This window comes from Electrona antarctica (genome assembly GCF_951216825.1).
Source record: "Electrona antarctica genome assembly, chromosome: 3".
NCBI classification, from domain to species: domain Eukaryota; kingdom Metazoa; phylum Chordata; class Actinopteri; order Myctophiformes; family Myctophidae; genus Electrona; species Electrona antarctica.
Genome location: NC_136808.1, coordinates 28,527,748 through 28,547,651, shown reverse-complemented (window position 1 = coordinate 28,547,651; position 19,904 = coordinate 28,527,748). Strand labels below are relative to the sequence as shown.

General features: G+C 40.6%; 3 protein-coding genes across 6 annotated transcripts in view; all 3 read right to left on the bottom strand.

Moving 5' to 3' along the window:
- uacab (uveal autoantigen with coiled-coil domains and ankyrin repeats b) overlaps positions 1–837 on the bottom strand; it is a 51,170-nt gene extending 50,333 nt beyond the window's left edge. For both annotated transcript variants that reach the window (XR_013789465.1, XM_079496138.1), the window contains exon 1: positions 624–837. Coding sequence is in view for 1 of the 2 variants with exons in the window: in XM_079496138.1 (XP_079352264.1) it covers positions 624–671 (48 nt within the window). In the remaining variant the exon portion in view is untranslated. The remainder of the gene's footprint in view (positions 1–623) is intronic.
- Positions 838–3,277: 2,440 nt separating this feature from the next.
- Positions 3,278–11,189, bottom strand: LOC306920078 (mortality factor 4-like protein 1). The gene is made up of 12 exons (XM_079496699.1): positions 10,943–11,189; positions 10,104–10,150; positions 9,487–9,554; positions 9,224–9,310; positions 8,657–8,737; positions 8,545–8,570; positions 8,122–8,213; positions 6,681–6,782; positions 6,120–6,208; positions 5,224–5,396; positions 4,579–4,663; positions 3,278–3,917 (listed from the first exon to the last, which is right to left on the bottom strand). Exons 1-12 carry the CDS (start codon positions 10,980–10,982, stop codon positions 3,833–3,835), a joined length of 975 nt encoding a protein of 324 aa, XP_079352825.1. The 5' UTR covers positions 10,983–11,189; the 3' UTR covers positions 3,278–3,832.
- Positions 11,190–13,719: 2,530 nt separating this feature from the next.
- Positions 13,720–19,904, bottom strand: part of LOC306920972 (E3 SUMO-protein ligase PIAS1-like) — a 50,787-nt gene continuing 44,602 nt past the window's right edge. For all 3 annotated transcript variants that reach the window (XM_079497994.1, XM_079497995.1, XM_079497996.1), the window contains one exon: positions 13,720–19,084. In XM_079497994.1, the coding sequence (XP_079354120.1) occupies positions 18,731–19,084 (354 nt within the window). In that variant the 3' untranslated portion in view covers positions 13,720–18,730. The remainder of the gene's footprint in view (positions 19,085–19,904) is intronic.

Genomic DNA, 19,904 nt, shown 5'->3' with positions numbered 1-19,904 from the left:
GTGTTTCTACTCTTAAACCCTCTTTCAAAAGATCACGAGAATGCATGGCTGTTTACTGGGTCCAATGGGGTCATGGCTACCTCACTAACATGCCGCATTTATACGGTGTCGCATGCCGAACAGAACCATACTGCTTTTTTTCGGCAAGCTACACAGAAAGACACTACGGAGTAGAGATTAAGTTGAAGAATTTAGCTGCAACTTGCACTGATTTATGAAGCACGTTTTTTTCCGAGGCGCTGGCTGTTGAGTACTTAATTTATTGTCGTTACACTGTTTTTCAATATTTTATACATTCAAAAAAGTTATAACAATAAGAGGGTGTTTCTTCTTCCTCTGCAAAACATAGCTCACTGGTCAAGTGCAGGTGCTTCAGTTCAGATTGAAGATAATTTCAAATAAACTCCAGCGGAGGAGGGAGACGTGTCGGATAACGTGGTCGGTAACAATGGGTTGAACACTAGTGTCAGTATACACAACTCCAGCGTAAAGTTACCAGATCAATGTATTTGGATCGGTACAAACATTCATGATGTTCAATAAACCCACCGCACAATTTGTGATCACTGGTGACTGATCAGTGGCATAACAATTCCACCATACAAAACCATAATTCAACTTACTGTGATGTTGATTTCATGTTTTTTCAGTCGATTTTTCAGGCTCTTCATTGTGACTTATTCCGTGACCTTAAATAAGCTGTAAAGCTAAAGCACAACCATAAACAGAAATCACTAATTTATAAACTTAAAGACGGAATAACTTTTATTTCTCCCACCGTACTGGGCGAGTTTCACCTGATGCCCCAACATAAACTACTAGGCTTACTTTTAGATGGACATCCTTCTAAACCAATTAAACGGCGATCATCGCGATCGTCTCTGGAATTGGACCAATGGGCTGTGACAGAGGGAGGGACTTCCTAGTCGGAGTTTCTACAGACAGACATCCTGGGACAACACCATGGGGACAACACAGGGGAGGACAACCTGAATGCTATGACGTCAGGGTTACCTGACGGGGGAAGAAGCTATGGGAAGGTATACATTTGAATAAACCACTGTCCGGCTGCGATCTGATTCAAATAGTTTTGTAGAATGCTGCGCAGTAGCCTACTACACCATACAACACCATTAGAATAGAATTCCACAACACAATAGAATATAACAGGACTATTCATTGCACGAAGGATCCTTTTACACCCCCTTTATCATGCTTATGTGATTAGTGGTTCTCAGCTTCCACCAACCGCCCAAGCACGCGCGCGCGCACACACACACACACACACACACACACACACACACACACACACACACACACACACACACACTGCTTGTAAATTGTGTGGCCATGCAGAAACATGAACTGTGACAGTAAAGGACTATTATTTAATCCCCAGGCTAGTTCACTTTGTCAATATTTGAATCAAAGGCTCATTGTGTTTTTTATTCTTCATTTGACAGAGAATGGGGCGATAGGTACACCTGTTAGAAGAACTGAATGTCACAATTAAAACTAGCCTTTTGTTACATTGTACACTGTCACTCACTGCCAGTTACTGTAAAGTGTAAATGAACACTACTGTGACATTTTGTGATAAAACTAAAAGCAAACCTGCTCCATTGATAATAATGCATAGAATGCATAGAAATCCTTTCATATAAATAACTGTAAAAGTAGACAAAACTATAACAAAAAAAGTTGTAGTCCTCATGTACACAAAAGGATGGGCTAGCATGAGAACAAAACAAATAAGTTAAGAGCAAAACCTTGCCTAGTATCAACTGGTTTTAGCACTGTTGAATAGAAAGGCTTCTTGTACAGTTCTAGGATTTAACTATGTATGTACTGTAAGTAAAATGCCACGAACCGCCAGGAATGGATTGTTCTGCAGTGTATTGTTCTATGAATCCCATAGTGTTTCAATCAACATCATTCAAAGAATACTTCACCACATGTTGTCTGGCCTCACATACACCCGTCTACAACACCATAGCAACAGTTGCCATGGATTCGGCACAGCCAGTGAAATCAAGCATCTCTTTGAATGGAGACACATGGAATAAGGGAACTAGTCTATTCAAAGTCTTAGTTCATACTATATCAGAGTTAACAAAATCTCTATTATTTTCTTAACATATAGTTTTATAGTTGTGGCAACAGTGGTTTATACTTGATATACTCCAGTTGAGCTCATAGCCCCCGTCCATTCTGAGTGGAATGAAGCTAGTATACCTGCATAGTTAACGAATATCGAATCAATCTTTCAAACCTTGGAACATTGGAACATCATGGACAATTTTCTGACAAAGATCGAAAGCATCTTCTCCAGGAGGGAGGAACAGTGTTTTGCAATGAAGCGTTGAATGGATTCTTTAAATCTTTTGTTCTTATGTACCCGTTATTGATCCACTGCACAGGTGTACAGGTGTATGAGACAGGTGTAGGCCTATATAATTAAATAAAGATGTTATCTGCAAAAAAAAAGGTAATTTTGCAGTGGCACTGTTTTGAGAGTTTTAAGAAATGTGTCCAATTAAGTGAGGAAAAACAAATATGTAACCATTTGCAATTGAGTGTTTAGTACAGAGCAGAGCTGGCGTATCACCTCGACCAACGAAAACAAACCAGGAGACCTACCTGAAGAAAATTAAGCCACTCTTCAATGTAGGAGCTAATGAATGGGTGAGTGCACCTCAGCAAATGGCATTTAGAAGTCAGCCTTTGCATCAGTTATGTCAGGGGTGGGAAACTGTGACGATGGCGAGGGCCAATATATTTCCACACTCACTCCAGAGGGCCACAGTGCATATTACTGTCGTAGCATAAATAGCCGATCTACAAGCTCATTTGCGACACGTTTTGAGCTTGTAGATCAGCTATTTTTGCTATATTTTAATTGAAAACCTGAATAGTTTTTTGCTATTTTTTAATTGGAATCCTGAAAAGTAACCTTTTTTTATTGAATTTCAAATACATTTAGTTACAGTTATGTTAACTTTATGAACTGTTAACATAACTACATTGGACACAAAAAGACAATAACACTTTAATACTAGTCATTAAGTACTAGTCATTTAATACTAATCATGAAGTAATTAAAGCGGGTTTGGAATTGTAAGAGCTGAAATCAATACTATCAGTATTCTGATATTAACATGTGGGCCGCATTAAGTGAAGGTGGGGGCCGCATGTGGCCCCCGGGCCGCCAGTTGCACACCCCTGAGTTATGTTGTGGAAGCTATTCAATACAAACCTTTAAGAAAGACTATGCAGAAACAGTAGAAACGTCTTTATTTAAAAAAAATGAGCTACCGGTAACTAACAAATACATATCACATGGGTCCATTGAGGTTTGGTTAGTAAAAACACATTGTGATTTGGCAAGAAAATTGCACCTTATGTTCCAGGAAGGAACACTCATACTGTAAATACACACATGCAACATTGCCAGTAATCAATTCGGTGGAATGCACAAAAAGCCACCAAAGAACTACTGTACTTTGTTAAAACAGTAACTAGTTAGGAGAGAAAAATATTTTTCTTTTCGCTTTTCAATGGCAGGAAGTGTGTATGTGTGTGTGTGTGTGTGACTGTGTGTGTGTGTTTGTGGCGTGCATGCATGTGCACGTGCATTGACAAAACTAATTTGACTTCATTAAGTGTATGGAACGGCTTTTAGACTGTGACAAACTCCTGAGTGAATGGAAAAGGCGACAGATGAGTTCAGAAGAAACAATTTGCCTGGCTTGCCATTCAGACCAGTAGTTGTGATTATTGTACATGATGATATGGGAGTGGGGGCGCCGTGTGTCAGGGTTGTCACGTGCTCTCACACAGCCTTGCGGTGGTACTCTGGGGGAGCAACCTCATAGTCAGTGGCATTGAAGAGGGTGGACAGATTCTTCACCAGATACCTGAGAAGGTTTAAAGAACAACTGTCACTGCAGAGTAGGTCAAAAAACAGCAAACAAAGCCCAAGAATTCTGAAGGTTGCTGCCACTGCCACTTGCTTGTGTGAGCTGTTAACAGGTTGCCAACGCAGGTTAAAGATCAAGGCTTTACAGCTGAAATCTTCATAGTGCAATTAACCTCTTCAAAGGCATCCAAATGTGACTCAAAACTCAGCATTAGCAATGCTAAATGACTTAACACAATATATTTAACCCATTTAGACCTGAGGCCGATTCTAAAAAAATGGCTTCTAAATCCTAAAAGGTTTCTGAAAAACCAATGTTTCTATGTCAGTGGTGCTCAACCATTTTCATGTCAAGGACCCCCCAGCATAGTCTGTATTTGGCTGCCAACCCCCATCTGAAAATATGTTGTTCCAAGGACCCCCCAGAAGCAAAGATTTGAGTTAAAATCCTATATTCAATGATTTGGGCCATATTTTCAAAAATAGCAGATGTACAAGCTTGTAGATCTGCTATTTTTCAATAGCTAAAGTATACATAATGCTTAAAACACCAAAAGGGGTTCCCATCCTGAATGGTTTAATAATACATATGTTATGGGGATGTAATGTGGCACATGAGTCATGTCTGGCTCAATCTCCTGTATCGTGTGGAGTCTTACTTGAGGAAGTCATGGAGGTAATTTAGCAGCAGAGTCAGGCTCTTCTCATCAAGAGGAGTGTAGGCCAGCATCGCTCCTATGCGAACTGTGAGGGGCACACCAAATGTAAAGAACATGGCATTTGAACCATGTATGCCACTGAGATCAATCAAATACAAAATGACACTGTTTGTCAGGTGATAGAGCAATTATCTAAAAACTTACCAATTGTACAATTTTGAACCTACAGTATATGCATTTCTTGACCATAGAGTTTTTCAGACATTGTGGCTTTTTCCCAAATGTGATTTCCGCAACCGAGGTCGTTTACCAGGCTATATAGCTGGCACCTCGCTCGGACGTGCCTCATAGGGCTAAATTCTAACAGTGCGCCTGCCTTGTTTTAAATGTTTTTACTGATGCGTCAACCTAATACAAGTTGGGAGTGAGAACGAGTGAGAATTCCATGGTCAGTCATGTGATGCGGGATTACTGGGAATTTTGAACAGCAACGCAAATGTTTGATGCCCAACTCGTCACCACACACCACAGTAATGTCTATCTCCCATCTTTGTCCTGCTTTAAGAGCTGGGTTGTGACAGTGATAAAATGCTAATAATAGTGGACTGTGTGTGCGTGTGTGTGCGTGTGTGTTAATTAGCCTACCAAAAAGGCGCAGTAAGTGTGGTGCCCCATAGACCTGGGACATTGGTGTGTCTGGGTGGTCTGCCAGGATCTCTGCATACTGGGGCCTCTCAAACTTGTAGAGCAGCTGAGTGCCAAGCATGACATTGAAATACTCTCTGATCCCTGCCACCACTTCATTCACAGCATACTCCCTTAATTGAGGGCAGACATAAAACCACACTATTCAGTCTGGCGAGATTGCAGCATTCAAGGATATATAGGAATAGATAACTTTGAAAATTCAAAGGTCTATACAATTTGATAAGGTATTAAAGGACCATACCGGTAGTCTGGCACATTCAGCTCTTTGCTCTTTGTCATGGTACACTGCTGAATATTTTCATTTCGAGGAATTCATTGGATTCTGTTCATCTCAGTACGGTATGAAAATCATTTTGCGGAGACTTTAAATTTTCTCGAGATAGGTTACCTACAAAATGCTAATGTTGTTGCGTGGTTATTTTGGTCAGTTGTGTTGTCGTTTGAATAGAAAAGTCCAACCCAAAATAGTCCATGGAGAAATTTAAACATCCATGACTGATGTTTAGCCAAAATTAACTCCAGTTATTAAGGTAAGTTTGGTAACATTTTAACTTTTCACTTTGGAGAACATTGTAGTATGAAATCTAAAAATAAAGTCATTAACAGAAATGTTTTTTTTTTTAATGTAATGTACGATTTATGGACAAAGATGTGAATACACACAATGTCACATAATGATGCCAATATGGTCCTTTAATGTGCAGGGTCCATTTTATAAGGTTTTGTCTTCCACTGGAATGACAAGATAGCTAGCCATAATCAACATGGCTAAAAAATGGAAATTTACTTTCCTTACTTCCTTTGAAGGCAGATAGGGTGCTATTTTTGCTTACTTGTTGTCTGAGTTTCCTTTTGATTTCTTATAATTTGCATAGTCCTCCAAGACCGTCTCAACATTCTTCTTAGCCGGCAGGTGAAATAGCTGCAAACAGCAAATTTTGCTCTTTATAACTAAAACACTAACACCATCATTCAGACAATATACAATATGAAGCCAGATCAAAATGCTCTAAGTCATTGTCTATAACAGGTGGTGATATGAACTAAAATGTAACTTTATTACCTCTAATATGTGAACTCAACTTGGCCTTTATTATTAATATTATAACTAAATGCAATTGGCACAGAAACATCATTAAAAATGGGGAAAGCATCATTATAGATTTTTAGCGTTGGCCATTTAAAAATAGCAGATATACTGTACAGGGTACATCTCACAGTGCTTCACTGAACATTTTTGGAAAATCTTGAAAGTGTGAGAACTACTGAACTTGGTACTGGGTTAACAGTAATGTAAACCCACCTAAAAATGTAAACAAAAACAAAACATAGCCCATGACCCAAAACCATCCTGCATTGTGAGCAGACCTTTTTTATGTGTGTGTAGTAGTCACCTGTTTCTGTCGGGTGATGAGATCCCAGTCGTCTACTAACCACGGTTTTAGCTCCTCAGGAATCTTCACCTTTACCTCCACACGGTTAGTGAACATATCCTCCTGGGCACGCAGACACAAACATTTACAGTTTAGTTTGGCTGATGCTTTTATCAGGAAAGAAAAAGCCAGTTATAGTGTGTGAAGACCGTTGGCCTCTCTAACTACCAGGAAAACCTGCCTACTGACTGAGTCAGACACAGAACAAGAGCAAAACCAAGAACACACAAGAACAAAACCAAATATTGCTTAGTGTCTGTCTTCTTACAATACACAATGGAAAGAAAGATGCCTTATTGGCTGGTTTTGCTATGATATAAAATCAGTTCTGCTTGTTGACCTTGCCAGACAGGACAAATAGGTTTTGATGCTGTGCACATGGCTAACGCCAAATTCACACAAGCAACGTTGTTTCACTGCCTCGTTCTGAGAATGTGGTGAGTTTCAATGTGAAGTCATTCACAAACGATCACCGTTTTTCCCACTGCGTTGGGACGCAGACAACAAAAAAAATCGCTTTATCACAGAGCGGCAAGCTAATCAGGGTACACTGTGCTCTGAAAATAGAGTAGGCATATACACATATACACTGTACAGTAGACCACAAAAATGGTCTACTGTACAGAAGTAGTGAATATTAATAACGTTTTAAACTAGCCGTGGTAGATGTGAAAATAATCAAAATTGAGCAACATGGCCTATTTAAAATGTATAAATAATAATAGCAATGCTGTCAGAGACGAGCATCGAACGCCTGTCCTTCTCTCCCCTGTCTGTGAGGTCGCCACCTGTGTGCACATGCTGGCTTTGATTCCTCGGAAAACCAGGGCTCTTGCCGGGCATGGCCTTGGCACAAACTTGAGATGGACATAAGCAGACTGCTGCATAGAAGTATGATTGAATATTAATAACATTTTAAACTAGATACATAGATAGACAACTAAACATTCAACATACAGTAAACAATTTATCCCCAGTATTGTTGGTAGAGAGCAGGGACAGCTCCGGTGCTGCAGGTGCTCCGTGCAGCTCAGGCCAGCTGCTGTGCTCAGCCAGGAGAGCTGTTGGCACAGAGAAGTAGAGACAATCGTTGCTCGTCTCTGGCAGCTTATTTGTAAACAACCTCATAATTTTAGGATATAAATAGGTCATGTAGTTGCTCAATCTTGATTAATTTCGCATCTACAGCTGATAGTTTCAAACTGTGTTTTCAATATTCGCTACTTTCATGCACTCCGTTTCTTCACCTCTGGAGCAGACACTGTACACACGATGACACACTGTCAAGCTGTCACTTATAACCTCGGACACACCCAATTTATTGCATTTTTTTTAATGTTCGCACTGTAAACATTCACTCAACGCTGCAGCTGTAAAATGTCCGCTAAGAGATAATACGTACGCTTTCCACGGTGGGATCAACCCGAGCCCGTTTCTTCCTTGGTGCCTGTGGCATCTCTCCTCCTGTGCTGGTGCCTTCACCAGCAGATGGGGCTACGCAACATCACAAATACACTAACGGTTAATGCAAACAGTAAGTCTCTACTGCATGCTTTATCTGAAGCATGAAATATAGGATCACCATCCAAATACATCCAAAAAACTAAGACGAATAGAGATGTCTTCTATAGATATTTACTTTAGCATGATATAAGGTGGGATCATGGAAACACCCTCATGCATTGATTGATAATAAATACTTCATTAGTCAGAAATCATGTAAACAGAATGTGGTAGTCAGACATTAAGGCTAAAAGGATAACACAAAAATGTCCTGGGGACATTTACATCTTACATCTCATTAGTTCATAAAGATTCCACTTACTCTTCTGTTTATTCTTTTTTGTTTTCCTGCAATGCAAAAATAAAATGAGTTACTCCAATATTATGCCAACTGAGCAAAAGAGAGAGGTAATAACAAAGGGAGTTGTACTTACAGATCAACATTTTTCTGCTGCACAGCAGCAATCTTCTTACTTGGTGCTATACCTCTCATCTTTCCCTCAACATAATGATCCCTGTAGAAACAATGACATGCCACAGCACCAAATAGTCAATGTTGTAGTACATTTTAAGTTAAATATGAACCGTAATCACAGCTATGGAATATTTATAATATAATAATAATGTACTATACCGTATTGTACTATACAAACAACTCAACAATGCAGATGACAGCGATGTGAAGATGCACATGTCCAACAGGATGTTTATTATAGTTTTGTTTATGTACTTCTAGTCATATTTGCTTTCAATGCTATTTTTACAAAAAAGAAAAAAAAACTATTGTTGAGTGACATGTTTCTGTGATTTGAACAGCAATATGAATGTGAATTCATAATATAGGAAATAATAAAATCAGTATGTACTATCTACATTGTAGATAATGTGTTTTATTATGTTTTAACCTCATTCCTTTTAGCCTTGATGTATATTGTTGCTGTAGTTGATATAGGCAATATTAGGCATGCAGTATGTCCTATCCCTCAAACATGCAGACTTACTGATTGGCCTTTTGAAGCTCTTTTTGTTTTGCAAGGTTGCTGTCCACATATTTGAGAACTCTGCTTTCAGGAACCCATTCATCCCAGCTAAAAAGAAAATGATAAAGTATGTTAAATCTGGACACCCAGTCCCATTGAAAATTACATACCTTTACCAATTTACCAAGATTTTACCAATTATATATTGTATTGTCATTAGTCTTGAAGTACGGTAAAAAGAAAAACAGACAAGCCCCCAGAAATCACTATCAAAGCCAGCTTACTTTTTGTTCCATCCGCTGTAATGAATGAAGTACTTTATCAGCTTGTCCTTTATACTGATCTTTACACACTGAAAAATAGGAAATCACTCATCATTCATAACCTGTAATTTGTGTTTAATGTATTACCGTATGAGACCCCCCCCCCCACACACACAAACACACACACACACACACACACAAAACTTTGAGATGCCCCCACCAGCCACCCACCCTCCAAAGCTTCAGTGCCCTCAAAATACACCTCTTCAATATTGCTTTCCCCAGCTAACTCATTCCACTGTTTTTATTGATTGTAATCCTTATTCTTAGTGTTTCTCCCCCCTATTATAGTTTTTTTTATTTGTTGTTTTCTCATGCCCCCCATGTAAAGCACCTTAGTGTACTCACAGTGCTATATACATTTAAGATATTATTATTTAATTGGTGTTGCCCACATAATGCACCTAAACTATGCCTGCCTAACCCTCGCAGAAACTATGCCAAAACTCTGTCTACCTGGGCGAAACACCGGGAAAATAATCTCTCCCAGCATCTCTCCACACACACCCACACACACACACTCTGTAACACTTAGTAATAGGCCTACACATGCTGTTCATGCACATGCTGTAACAAACCTTCGCTTCATAGAGCAATGGCCCATGAAAACACAGGACTCTTTCACCTGAAACGAGAGACAGACAAGGCTGGAATCAAACCTGACCAATACATAGTTGTTACCCTACAAACTCAATTTGTGATTTAATAAGGTATCCCGCTCTCGTTAGTTATTAAACCACAGCGACTTTCGGTTGATACCAAAACCAAAGACTGATCTCTTGGTACCCAAACCATGTGGGCACCCCAACGTTAAAATGTAAAAGAAATACAATAAAATAATAAATTAAGCTTTGGGAAATAATGTAAAGTTAAGTATACCGGATTTGAAACATGTATGGTATGTTAATGTCAGACCAAAATGTACACTTCAACTTCTGGTTTATTAAATTACTACTGGACATCAGGTTTTGAACAAAAATGTGCAGGATGTTGTAGAAATATTGGGCTTTAATTGCAATTACATGTGTTTTAGCCAATATGTATTTGGCCCTCGTTTGTAAAATAAATATATTCTTAAATGGTGCCCCCCAGTGTTCTGCAGGAGTCCAGGCAGGGCCCAAGTCGTAGAGGCTTTAGCATAGCTAACGGTGTCGAATGTTTATATCTTCTTCACTACGACTGCATTCAATATAACTAATGTGCACGTTGGAAAATCGCCTCTACACTTATTTGATGGCCAACAGCAATAACACCACGTGCAGCTGAGTGGAGCTCAAATAATGTGAAGTAAATAGCAGCTGTTGTGAACAGAGTGAGCAACACAACGAGCCTAGGCTGCAGAAACAATAACAACCCTGAGCCCGCCCCCTCCCGTCCAGACAACACGGAGCCTTCTTCAAGTAGAACGATACTGCACCTTCTTGAAATTTAGGTTTAGGGTCCTGTTTCGGCGCCATTCACAGACTCAACTGAACGGATCTCTGAATGATCAGATTCATGCATCGCCAGATTTCATTTCTTCCAGACAGACTGAACAGTGAGGGCGCAGCACCAGTCCACCTTCCTTCCTTCGTCATCAGAGCGACGATCTGTTCTGCGTCAAGTCTGTTGTGTTGCGTGCGTGCGTGCGTGGTGCATTCAAGGAGTCCTCGAAAAGCTCGTTGATTGGTACATCTTTCATTCCCTCAGACAATACAAGATTTGAGATTAGATCCACTTGTATGTAAAATAAAATACAATTGTCCGAGTCCTGGCTGGTATCATTCAGCAGTTAGCACCACACTAATAAAAAAATAAAGATTTTGAGTTTGAGACAGTAAGTACAGATTCAGAACAGACAATAAAAACAGTATAAATAAAATAAAAAGCACATGAATATGCAATATGGAATGGTTTAATTGTGATAAATATAGCTTAAACGACCACTTCACCACTTTCCAACCTATCGGTCCTCACTAATAATGATAAAATGGCATAATATTTTTTCTACTCAGTCTGTGTCTCATAGGAGGGCTGTGGGCAGTTCAGAAACCCATCCACCAGTGACATCATCGTTAGGCAGATTCTACTCAGTGGCAAAAAACGACTTTCTGGCCCTGACAGCCCATCCATCCACACAGAAAAGACCTATCTGATTGAATTAAACAACATTAAACAATGTTAAACTCACTTTGCCTGTTGCTTTGCCACACGATGTACCATCCACTTGCGGATAAGCATGCGCATCATGCCTCTATTAGCTTGGATTCCCCATCGATGATGTCACTGGTGGACGGGTTTCTGAACTGCCCACAGCCCTCCTATGAGACACAGACAGAGTAAAATGGTGCCATTTTATCATGATTATTAGTGAGGACATAGTAGGCCTATATGAAGATAGGTTGAAAAGTGATGAAGTGGTCCTTTAAAAGTGAAAGATAATATCAAAAATAACTTTTAATAACACTAATAACACACAGTGTATGATGATGATAATATAAGTCAACAGGCTACATGACTATTATTTACACTACAGTATACACGTTAGCCCGTCTCCGGACCCCCCGGGTTGAGCTCCTTTGGACCTACCGCGTAGGGTCCGGTATCACCGGCTTCAAGCGACATGGGATGCAATCTGATTTACCCTGACTTACCCCTCTGCTGCGGTGTGGGTGTCACGCTGACATATTCAAAAAGAAGCATATGAACGCTATAGGAGACAACGAACCTTCTGACCCCCCCCGCGAACGGCTCAGAAGCCGTTAAGTATTTTTAATGTTTGTACGACCGTTTTGGCAGCTCTGAAATTCTCTCTTGTTGACATCCCATTGTACCGCCTCCAGCCTCTCGGTTGGCTAGCTGCGCCTCCCTACGCGCCTCGTAGGCGCAGCTAGCCAACCGAGATGTCAACAAGGAGGGACCGAAGAGAGAATTTCAGAGCTGCCAAAACGGTCGTACAAACATTAAAAATACTTAACGGCTTCTGAGCCGTTCGCGGGGGGGGGTCAGAAGGTTCGTTGTCTCCTATAGCGTTCATATGCTTCTTTTTGAATATGTCAGCGTGACACCCACACCGCAGCAGAGGGGTAAGTCAGGGTAAATCAGATTGCATCGCATGTCGCTTGAAGCCGGTGATACCGGACCCTACGCGGTAGGTCCAAAGGAGCTCAACCCGGGGGGTCCGGAGACGGGCTATATACACGTAGACACTAGACATGCTGAATATATTGGTATCCTATTAGAGGCCAATGCGACCGATATGTCCGAGTCATATGTTGAGGGCTTTGTCAGGCCTCATACACACGTATCAAACGCATGTTCTGTGTTTTGTCTGTGTTTGATGGCCGCCTCAATACTTTTGGTAGTCACATGGTTTGACCAAACATTTGTGTTTGATTGCTGATTGCTGCCCCTCTCCCCCCAACGGCCAGATTCCTGGAAACACTTGCCCCCGCGGCATTCTGCCGCGTGGGTGGAGCTTCATTTCCATCCGCCATTTGTCTAAAAACCCGGAAGAGACGCCTGGGCAAAGTGTTTTGGTTTTCTGGCCGACGCGGCTTTTTCCTGCGTGGGTGGAGCTTCATTTCCATCCACCAGCTGTCTAAAAACCAGGAAAAGAATCCTGCCATGAGCGATTTTTTGTCGCGCCTAATCACCTAGTTGTGGGTGTACTATCTGTCTCTTTTGTGCCCATATATGGAGATCTCTAATGTCATCAGTAGATGCCCATATATGGGCATATCGATTGGATTGGTGCTTCGGGGGCACGGTGGCGGCAGGGGTGGTTCAGGGGTAGAGTGCCTGGATGGTAACCGCAAGGTTGCCAGTTCAAACCCGGGCTCCCCCAGAGTTACTGTCGAAGTGTCCTTGAGCAAGACACTGAACCCCTAATTGCTAGTTGGTGCCTTGCATGGTTTCCGCTGCCATCGGTGTATGAATGTGTGTGTGAATGGGTGAATGTAATGCACAATCTCTGTAAAGCGCCTTGGATAAAGGCACTATATAAATGCACCAATTACCATTTTTCGGGACAACAGAATCTCTCTCTCTCTCTCTCTCTATATATATATATATATATATATATATACATACATACATACATACCGGTCGGATTGGCGGCATAGTAAATGTGTGATTGTACCTTGATGATCAAGTTTCAATGCATGATCTGCCAAAAGGAGCAGGAAAAGCAAGACGATGACAGAAATAACAGAATGCATTTTATTACATCTAAACTTTTCTACATAAACAGGTAACATTCAGTAAGTAAACAATTTCTTTCAATGCAGGTAATAAATATTTTTTTTTACAAACCGACAATGGTCTACTGTACACCGTCTTATCTTTGCCCTCTTTGAAGCCTTTTGAATTTGTTCAGTTGGAGCTATGAAAACAGAACCTGTGACTTTAAGGCAGTGAGTGCAGATGTAGACTAGAGTCCGACGTTGAGATTATTTACCTAAAATGGGACTCTATAATGGCCAAGTATATATTTTTTTACAGTACAGTTTTCATTTTCTAAAAATATATAAGTTAATTTCTTCTCTTGTTCTGAATGAACACATACAAACATACAGACAGACATCAAACTCCCACGTTTGGACAATTTCAGTTTCCCACAGATACAATATACACATTAACAGTTCCCTTTATCCAAGGTGAGACATCATGACATTGGCATCTAATTGAGCTGCATTGTGTTCATTAACTTTGCTTGTGTAGATTTAGAACAAATTATCATGGTAAGCATAGAATAAGTGTGTAATTTAATTAACTTTGTATTGTACAGACGTGACCAATCAGGCACCTCCAATGTGAAATACATTGCACATTACTCAGAATACACCTGTGGGTATGTCTGTGTGGAGTAAGGTTGGATAGTGGTTAAGATGACAACGGACAGTCCTGTGGTCCTCTACTCATCTATTATCTGACAACAGTTATCACTGACAAAAAACACGCTTGAACGCAAATACTTAAGACAATTCTCCTGGCTCCAACCTGAAATGTTCTTACAGAAACCAGTATTAAAGGTGAAAGAGAGGGGAGATTTTTTTTTCTGGTAAGCAGACAATAATAAACCAAGGGGTGTGGTGGGTGCTACCATGAACATACAGGTTGGGATAGAGAAACTAACAATAAGGCCATTCCGTGTAGACCCTAATATATATGTAGAGTTCAAAGGAATCACATTCAACATGGTCTGCACTCTCACTTCATCTGTGACCAAGACGACCACATGCAGGTACACAACTATACCTGTTGCACTGTATCAAGGCGTGCACAAGAGAAAACAAATTCAAATAAATAGTTGTGATCAAATGCATTCATAAACCAGGGTTATCTAGTCCCAAATATTGGTCATACATTTTTGAATTGTGGCTTTTAGGGTTAGGACTGTTATGAATTATGATCATGTCATGTTATCATACAGTAGCAGATCTCCCAAAACAATACATATAAATATTCCTGTGACAAATATGAATGACAAAAAAACACTACTTTGTGAAAACAGTGGGCAAAAACCAATAGAGAACATTAAATAAAATCATAAAAAATGATATGACATTGTTTTAACATATCCTAAGTGACGGTTTCTAGCGTTCTAGTGCACACACACACACACACACGCACGCACGCACACAGCCAGTCAGCCACACACACACACAGATATCAAACGTGTAAAAAAAATTATATACGGTATGAGAATAAATAAAATACTGCACTACAGGAAGAGGAAATATACAACCATAATGACCTGTTTTAAAGGTTTAAAACCAATTAGAAACTTGGATTGGTGCCCATAAAAAGCAGATCAGATGATAAATTATGAACAAGGAGGAAGAGAGAAAAAGAGGGAGTGAGGGAAAGATACATTTTGCGTGAGCATTTTGTTTAAACAAGGGTTCCATTGGAGGCTGGCTACAAAGCTCCCAACTTATTAATTGAGCCGCAAAGTGATAGTAGTTCTACATACATCTCTAACTCAATATCTAACATATGGTGCAATTTGTGTCAAGGTCAAGAAGGTAAATTATCGATTTACACATGTACATAACCTCTCAACAATTCATCATAGATGAATCACAATGATTGCAAGTTTGTCTCAAGCCATATACCTTCCTGCATTAAGTTTTAGATAATGTAAGACATTGATGTAAATTGATATTGAAGTTTGACATTTTGCGGCTCAACTATGCAAACCTTTGTCACTTTGCATTGGGCTGACGGATAAGAGTGGCAAGGAGGATGAACAGGTTTTATAGACGAGGATGCTAGGTAAGAAGCCAAGACCCTTTCCTTGGACACATCCATTCAGTTTTTGGTTGGCCAATAAGTGCTACAGTTTAAAGTCCTAAAACCCAGAAGTGTGGTTCACAATGAGATCTCTCGCCAGGTTTCCAATGTTTTTAGGTAATTATCACAAACATGTACTAACTACAGTAAAGATGGCAGTGCATATAGTGTTCAATCTGGTGCGCTGTCTGCTCAATAACTTAATTGACATTATCAATCAGTAGGTATCCTACCCGACACCAGAGCAGCGGTCCAGGCACCTAGGCCGGTAATCCAGCCTGATGGCGTGTCGCGGGTTCGAGTCTCGAGCCCGTCGGCCTTTGCCACATGTTTTACTGTACCCTATCAATAAAGGCAAAAAAGATATTTAAAAAAAAAAAGTAGGGAGTCTAGCCTGGGACCAGACTGGCCACAAGAGGCTGGGGAGACCACCTCTAACCACTGCAGATAATGTTCCAATTATATAGTATTAACATACTTTACCATACAGATCGGTTAAAATAAAATAAAATAAATAAGTGTTATTCGTTAATGAGTACCAGATTGTAGCTACAGAGCTTTCTTAATTTATCCAAAAACCCAATGCAAAAAACTCCATTGGAGATGTGCAGGTAGATCCCATGGCGGAGGTAAATTCGGGGTTAGCCTACAAAAGAAATACCATCCCGTTTACTACATTTTCTATCATCAACCAGTTTAGTGAAATTTAGCTAACGATTTAAGGGAGAGAAGAATTAAGGGAGAGAAGCCCACAAAATAGTGGTTATTTACAGTTTGAAACTTTCTGTTAGGGCAAAAGGTTATCCTGTCAACGTCAACAGCATAATTAGTCAGTACTGAATCTATTTGGGTTAGACTTAATATTTGAGATGACTTTCTACACCACAGTCATTAGTCTTGATCCCTGTATACACATTCAGTTCAAGCAAACCCTGTATTTTCCAACCTGTAGGTGACTAAAACAATAAGTTACCGAAAATATCAATATCACTTTAGCAGTTTCAAGTCGTTGAGCTACACTCCAGACAAAAGTCTTGTATTTTTAACCAGCTGGCTTTTTGTTCAGTCTAGGACAAGACCTCCCACACCACCTTTCACGTTGATCAAATGAGAGATGGTGGGATTTACTAGCTTTCTTCTCATTGTTCAAAAGAGAATGTATCCCAAAGGTAAAAGCTATTTGAAGTCAATCGAAGTCTTCTGTATATCAAAGCCTACTCTGATGATGTAACCTGCAACAGATGTACCGGAGTGTGAAGGTGGTTGTGCACTGAATATGTTATTTTAGACTTTAAAAATAGTACTGCCTATCTGTTTAAAAGCATGCTGTTCAGCATGCATACTGGCAGGCACTAGTTGAATTTGGTCATCAGTCCCGGGATAGCTGGAACAAATCTTATGGAGGCCCGTCTCCCTTAAAGTCTACCCATGCCTGAACAGATCAACTGCCATGAAGATTTCTTTCCAGCTCCAGGCAAAAAATTAATGTACCGGTACTCTAAAAGTGACACTTCCCAACAGACACCGAAATGGGAACAGAGTGGCATTCCGACGCACCACCATTCTGACTACATGGCTTCTGCGTGCGGTTAGGGTTAGAGACAGGTTTAGTAATGGGTTAGGGTTAGAGACAGGTTTAGTGATGAGCACGTTGGAATGCCGGTGTCACAGAAATGACCAACTGAAACAACAGAAGTGGGCTGAAAACAGTCGCACACAGACTCAACTGCACTCAGAATATCGTTATGGTTTTTGTACCATGTGTCATTTTTGGCATTGTGCAAAAAAGATAAATATTATTCATCCAACTAAAAGCTTGGAAATGGCATGTACAATTGAACATTGAACAAATATGTGATTATCACCAAATTCTGCAAAACCAGTGACAGCAAAAGAGATGTTGTAAGGGTTTGGGAGTCAAAAGAGTGAAACAATTTAAAATTAAAATCCAAACCAGAAATGGCTGATATCGATCTACACACTCCACATAACATCAACCTGAAGGTGTAAGGGAATGCATATAATAACAGTTTAAATATCATACATAACTTAAAAGCATGAATAGAATTAGTAGTACGTGAATAAACAGTACAGTCGAGCTTTGAAAAGGTTTTCTCATTGGAAAACACAAACAGAAATACTATACCTTAAACATGAAACGGAACAAAGAAAGAGTGGAAGAGAGCAAGCGAGTGAGCAACAGAGAGGTGAAGAATTAAAATACATTTCATATTGAGAGGTAATGCAATGTTACACTGGAATAGGATATAGCCAAAGGAGAACTAAAGTTGTTGTACGTGGCATTGTAGGCATATGTAGGCTATAAGCTGGGGGGGAAAACCTTATTTTCCACTTTAAAATAGCAATAGAAGCATATCACTTGACTGAAAATGTCTCAAATTAATATAAAAAAGTAAAAGAGGAAAATATATTTTGTTCTCTGTACACGGCGTCACTCCTCATTTTCATTTAAAAAACAAAGAAAAAAAGTGCGTTCCTCCTCCATATTTTAGCATCCTTGCAGTTTGTGCAAGGTGCCAGCATAGCACTGATCTAGGTACAGCCTTTAGAGAAGCAACTTCATAGATACTGTAAAGCCTCGTACTTTGGACAGGTTGCTGATCAGCATATAAACAATGTCCAAAACTCTACCCTTTTAAACCCAAGTCAGTGTAGTTGAGGGTGCATCCACAGCAACCATTTAGACTACAATGCTCCTCTTGAGGCAGTCTCGGCACACAGTTTCAAGAACTCGCCCTACATTTCAGTTTGATAACTTGGACCGGTCTAGTCTCTGGAACACAACTTTACCTTGCGGCCTGTCACTGGGTCAGTCGAGTTCGCCACGACCGCGTCCTGTTCAATTGTTCGACAGGACTGTCTAGTTTCACAGCTCGATCCAGTGGAGCGTCTGTGTCCTCTCTGCGGGTCAGTCCAATGATATGACATCAGGTATCCCGCCATAAATAGCCGCTGCTTCAGTGCTGCTGCGGGTCGCTACGACACCAGGGTGTGTGTGTGTGACAGAGTGAGTGACGGAGTGAGAGGATGAATGTGTGGAGTGAGTGTCCCGGAGGCTGCTGGACGACACCAGACTGCTGCTGCTGCCCGAGCTGCTGCTGCCACCCCCGTTTGTCGGTGCGGCTGAGGAGGTTCCCGACTGGTCCAGGAACAGCTGGGAGGCGGACGAAGACGTGCCGTAGGGCAGAAAGCGGTTGAGAAGCAGCTCATGGTCGTCAGAGGCCGAGGCAGCCGCTGCGGCTGCCATCACCATGTTGTAATGCTGGAAAGAGTAGTAAACACCAGTGAGCTGAGCTCAACGCTGGTCAGTGGCTTGGCTTCGGAAAGATTCAATGAGAATGTATCGATATTCGACAAAACAAAACACAACATGTTTCCCATAGCTCATTGTGTGTGGTGTGAATGATAGACTATAATTAAACTGTATTATTGTTCAATATGTACAATTCTAAAATAAAATAAAATTGCTACATTTCACAAAAGTGATTATCTACGATTCTCCTATATGTACTCAGTAGTGTGTGTGTGCGCGCGCGCGTGCATGTGAGAGAGAGAGAGAGAGGGGAAGAGATGTTCTCTGTCCCTTCCTTGTTAATATTGATGACATCAGGGATCTCTCCATACCTGATGATGTCACGTGATGTCACGAGTCATGCCTGGGGGTGACGGACGGACTAACTAACTAACTAACTGACGGGAACCTGCGGTCGCAAATATGCCTTCTATATCAAGCATTAATAAAACATAGCCTGACAATTTACATCCCATAGCCTGGAGGGACGAGAGCTCTGCGATTGGCTAGTCTGTTGCTAGTCAAACCAGTTGACTGACCAATCATGTAACAATATTGTCTCAACATCTGCCGAAAATCCTGTAAATACAGCCGTCTGTAGGGGGCTACATGCCCATGCTTATTAGTGGGCAACACATTATAGTGTTTGTTCACCTATATTTATTTATTTGGCAACCCCAAAACTTTGGCACGCTTAGATCATGACGCAACTCGCCAATACAGTCCACACCCATTTGTGTCTAACGAGATTTTCCGGCACTTTGAATTTAGTTCAAAATCCACTTTTTGC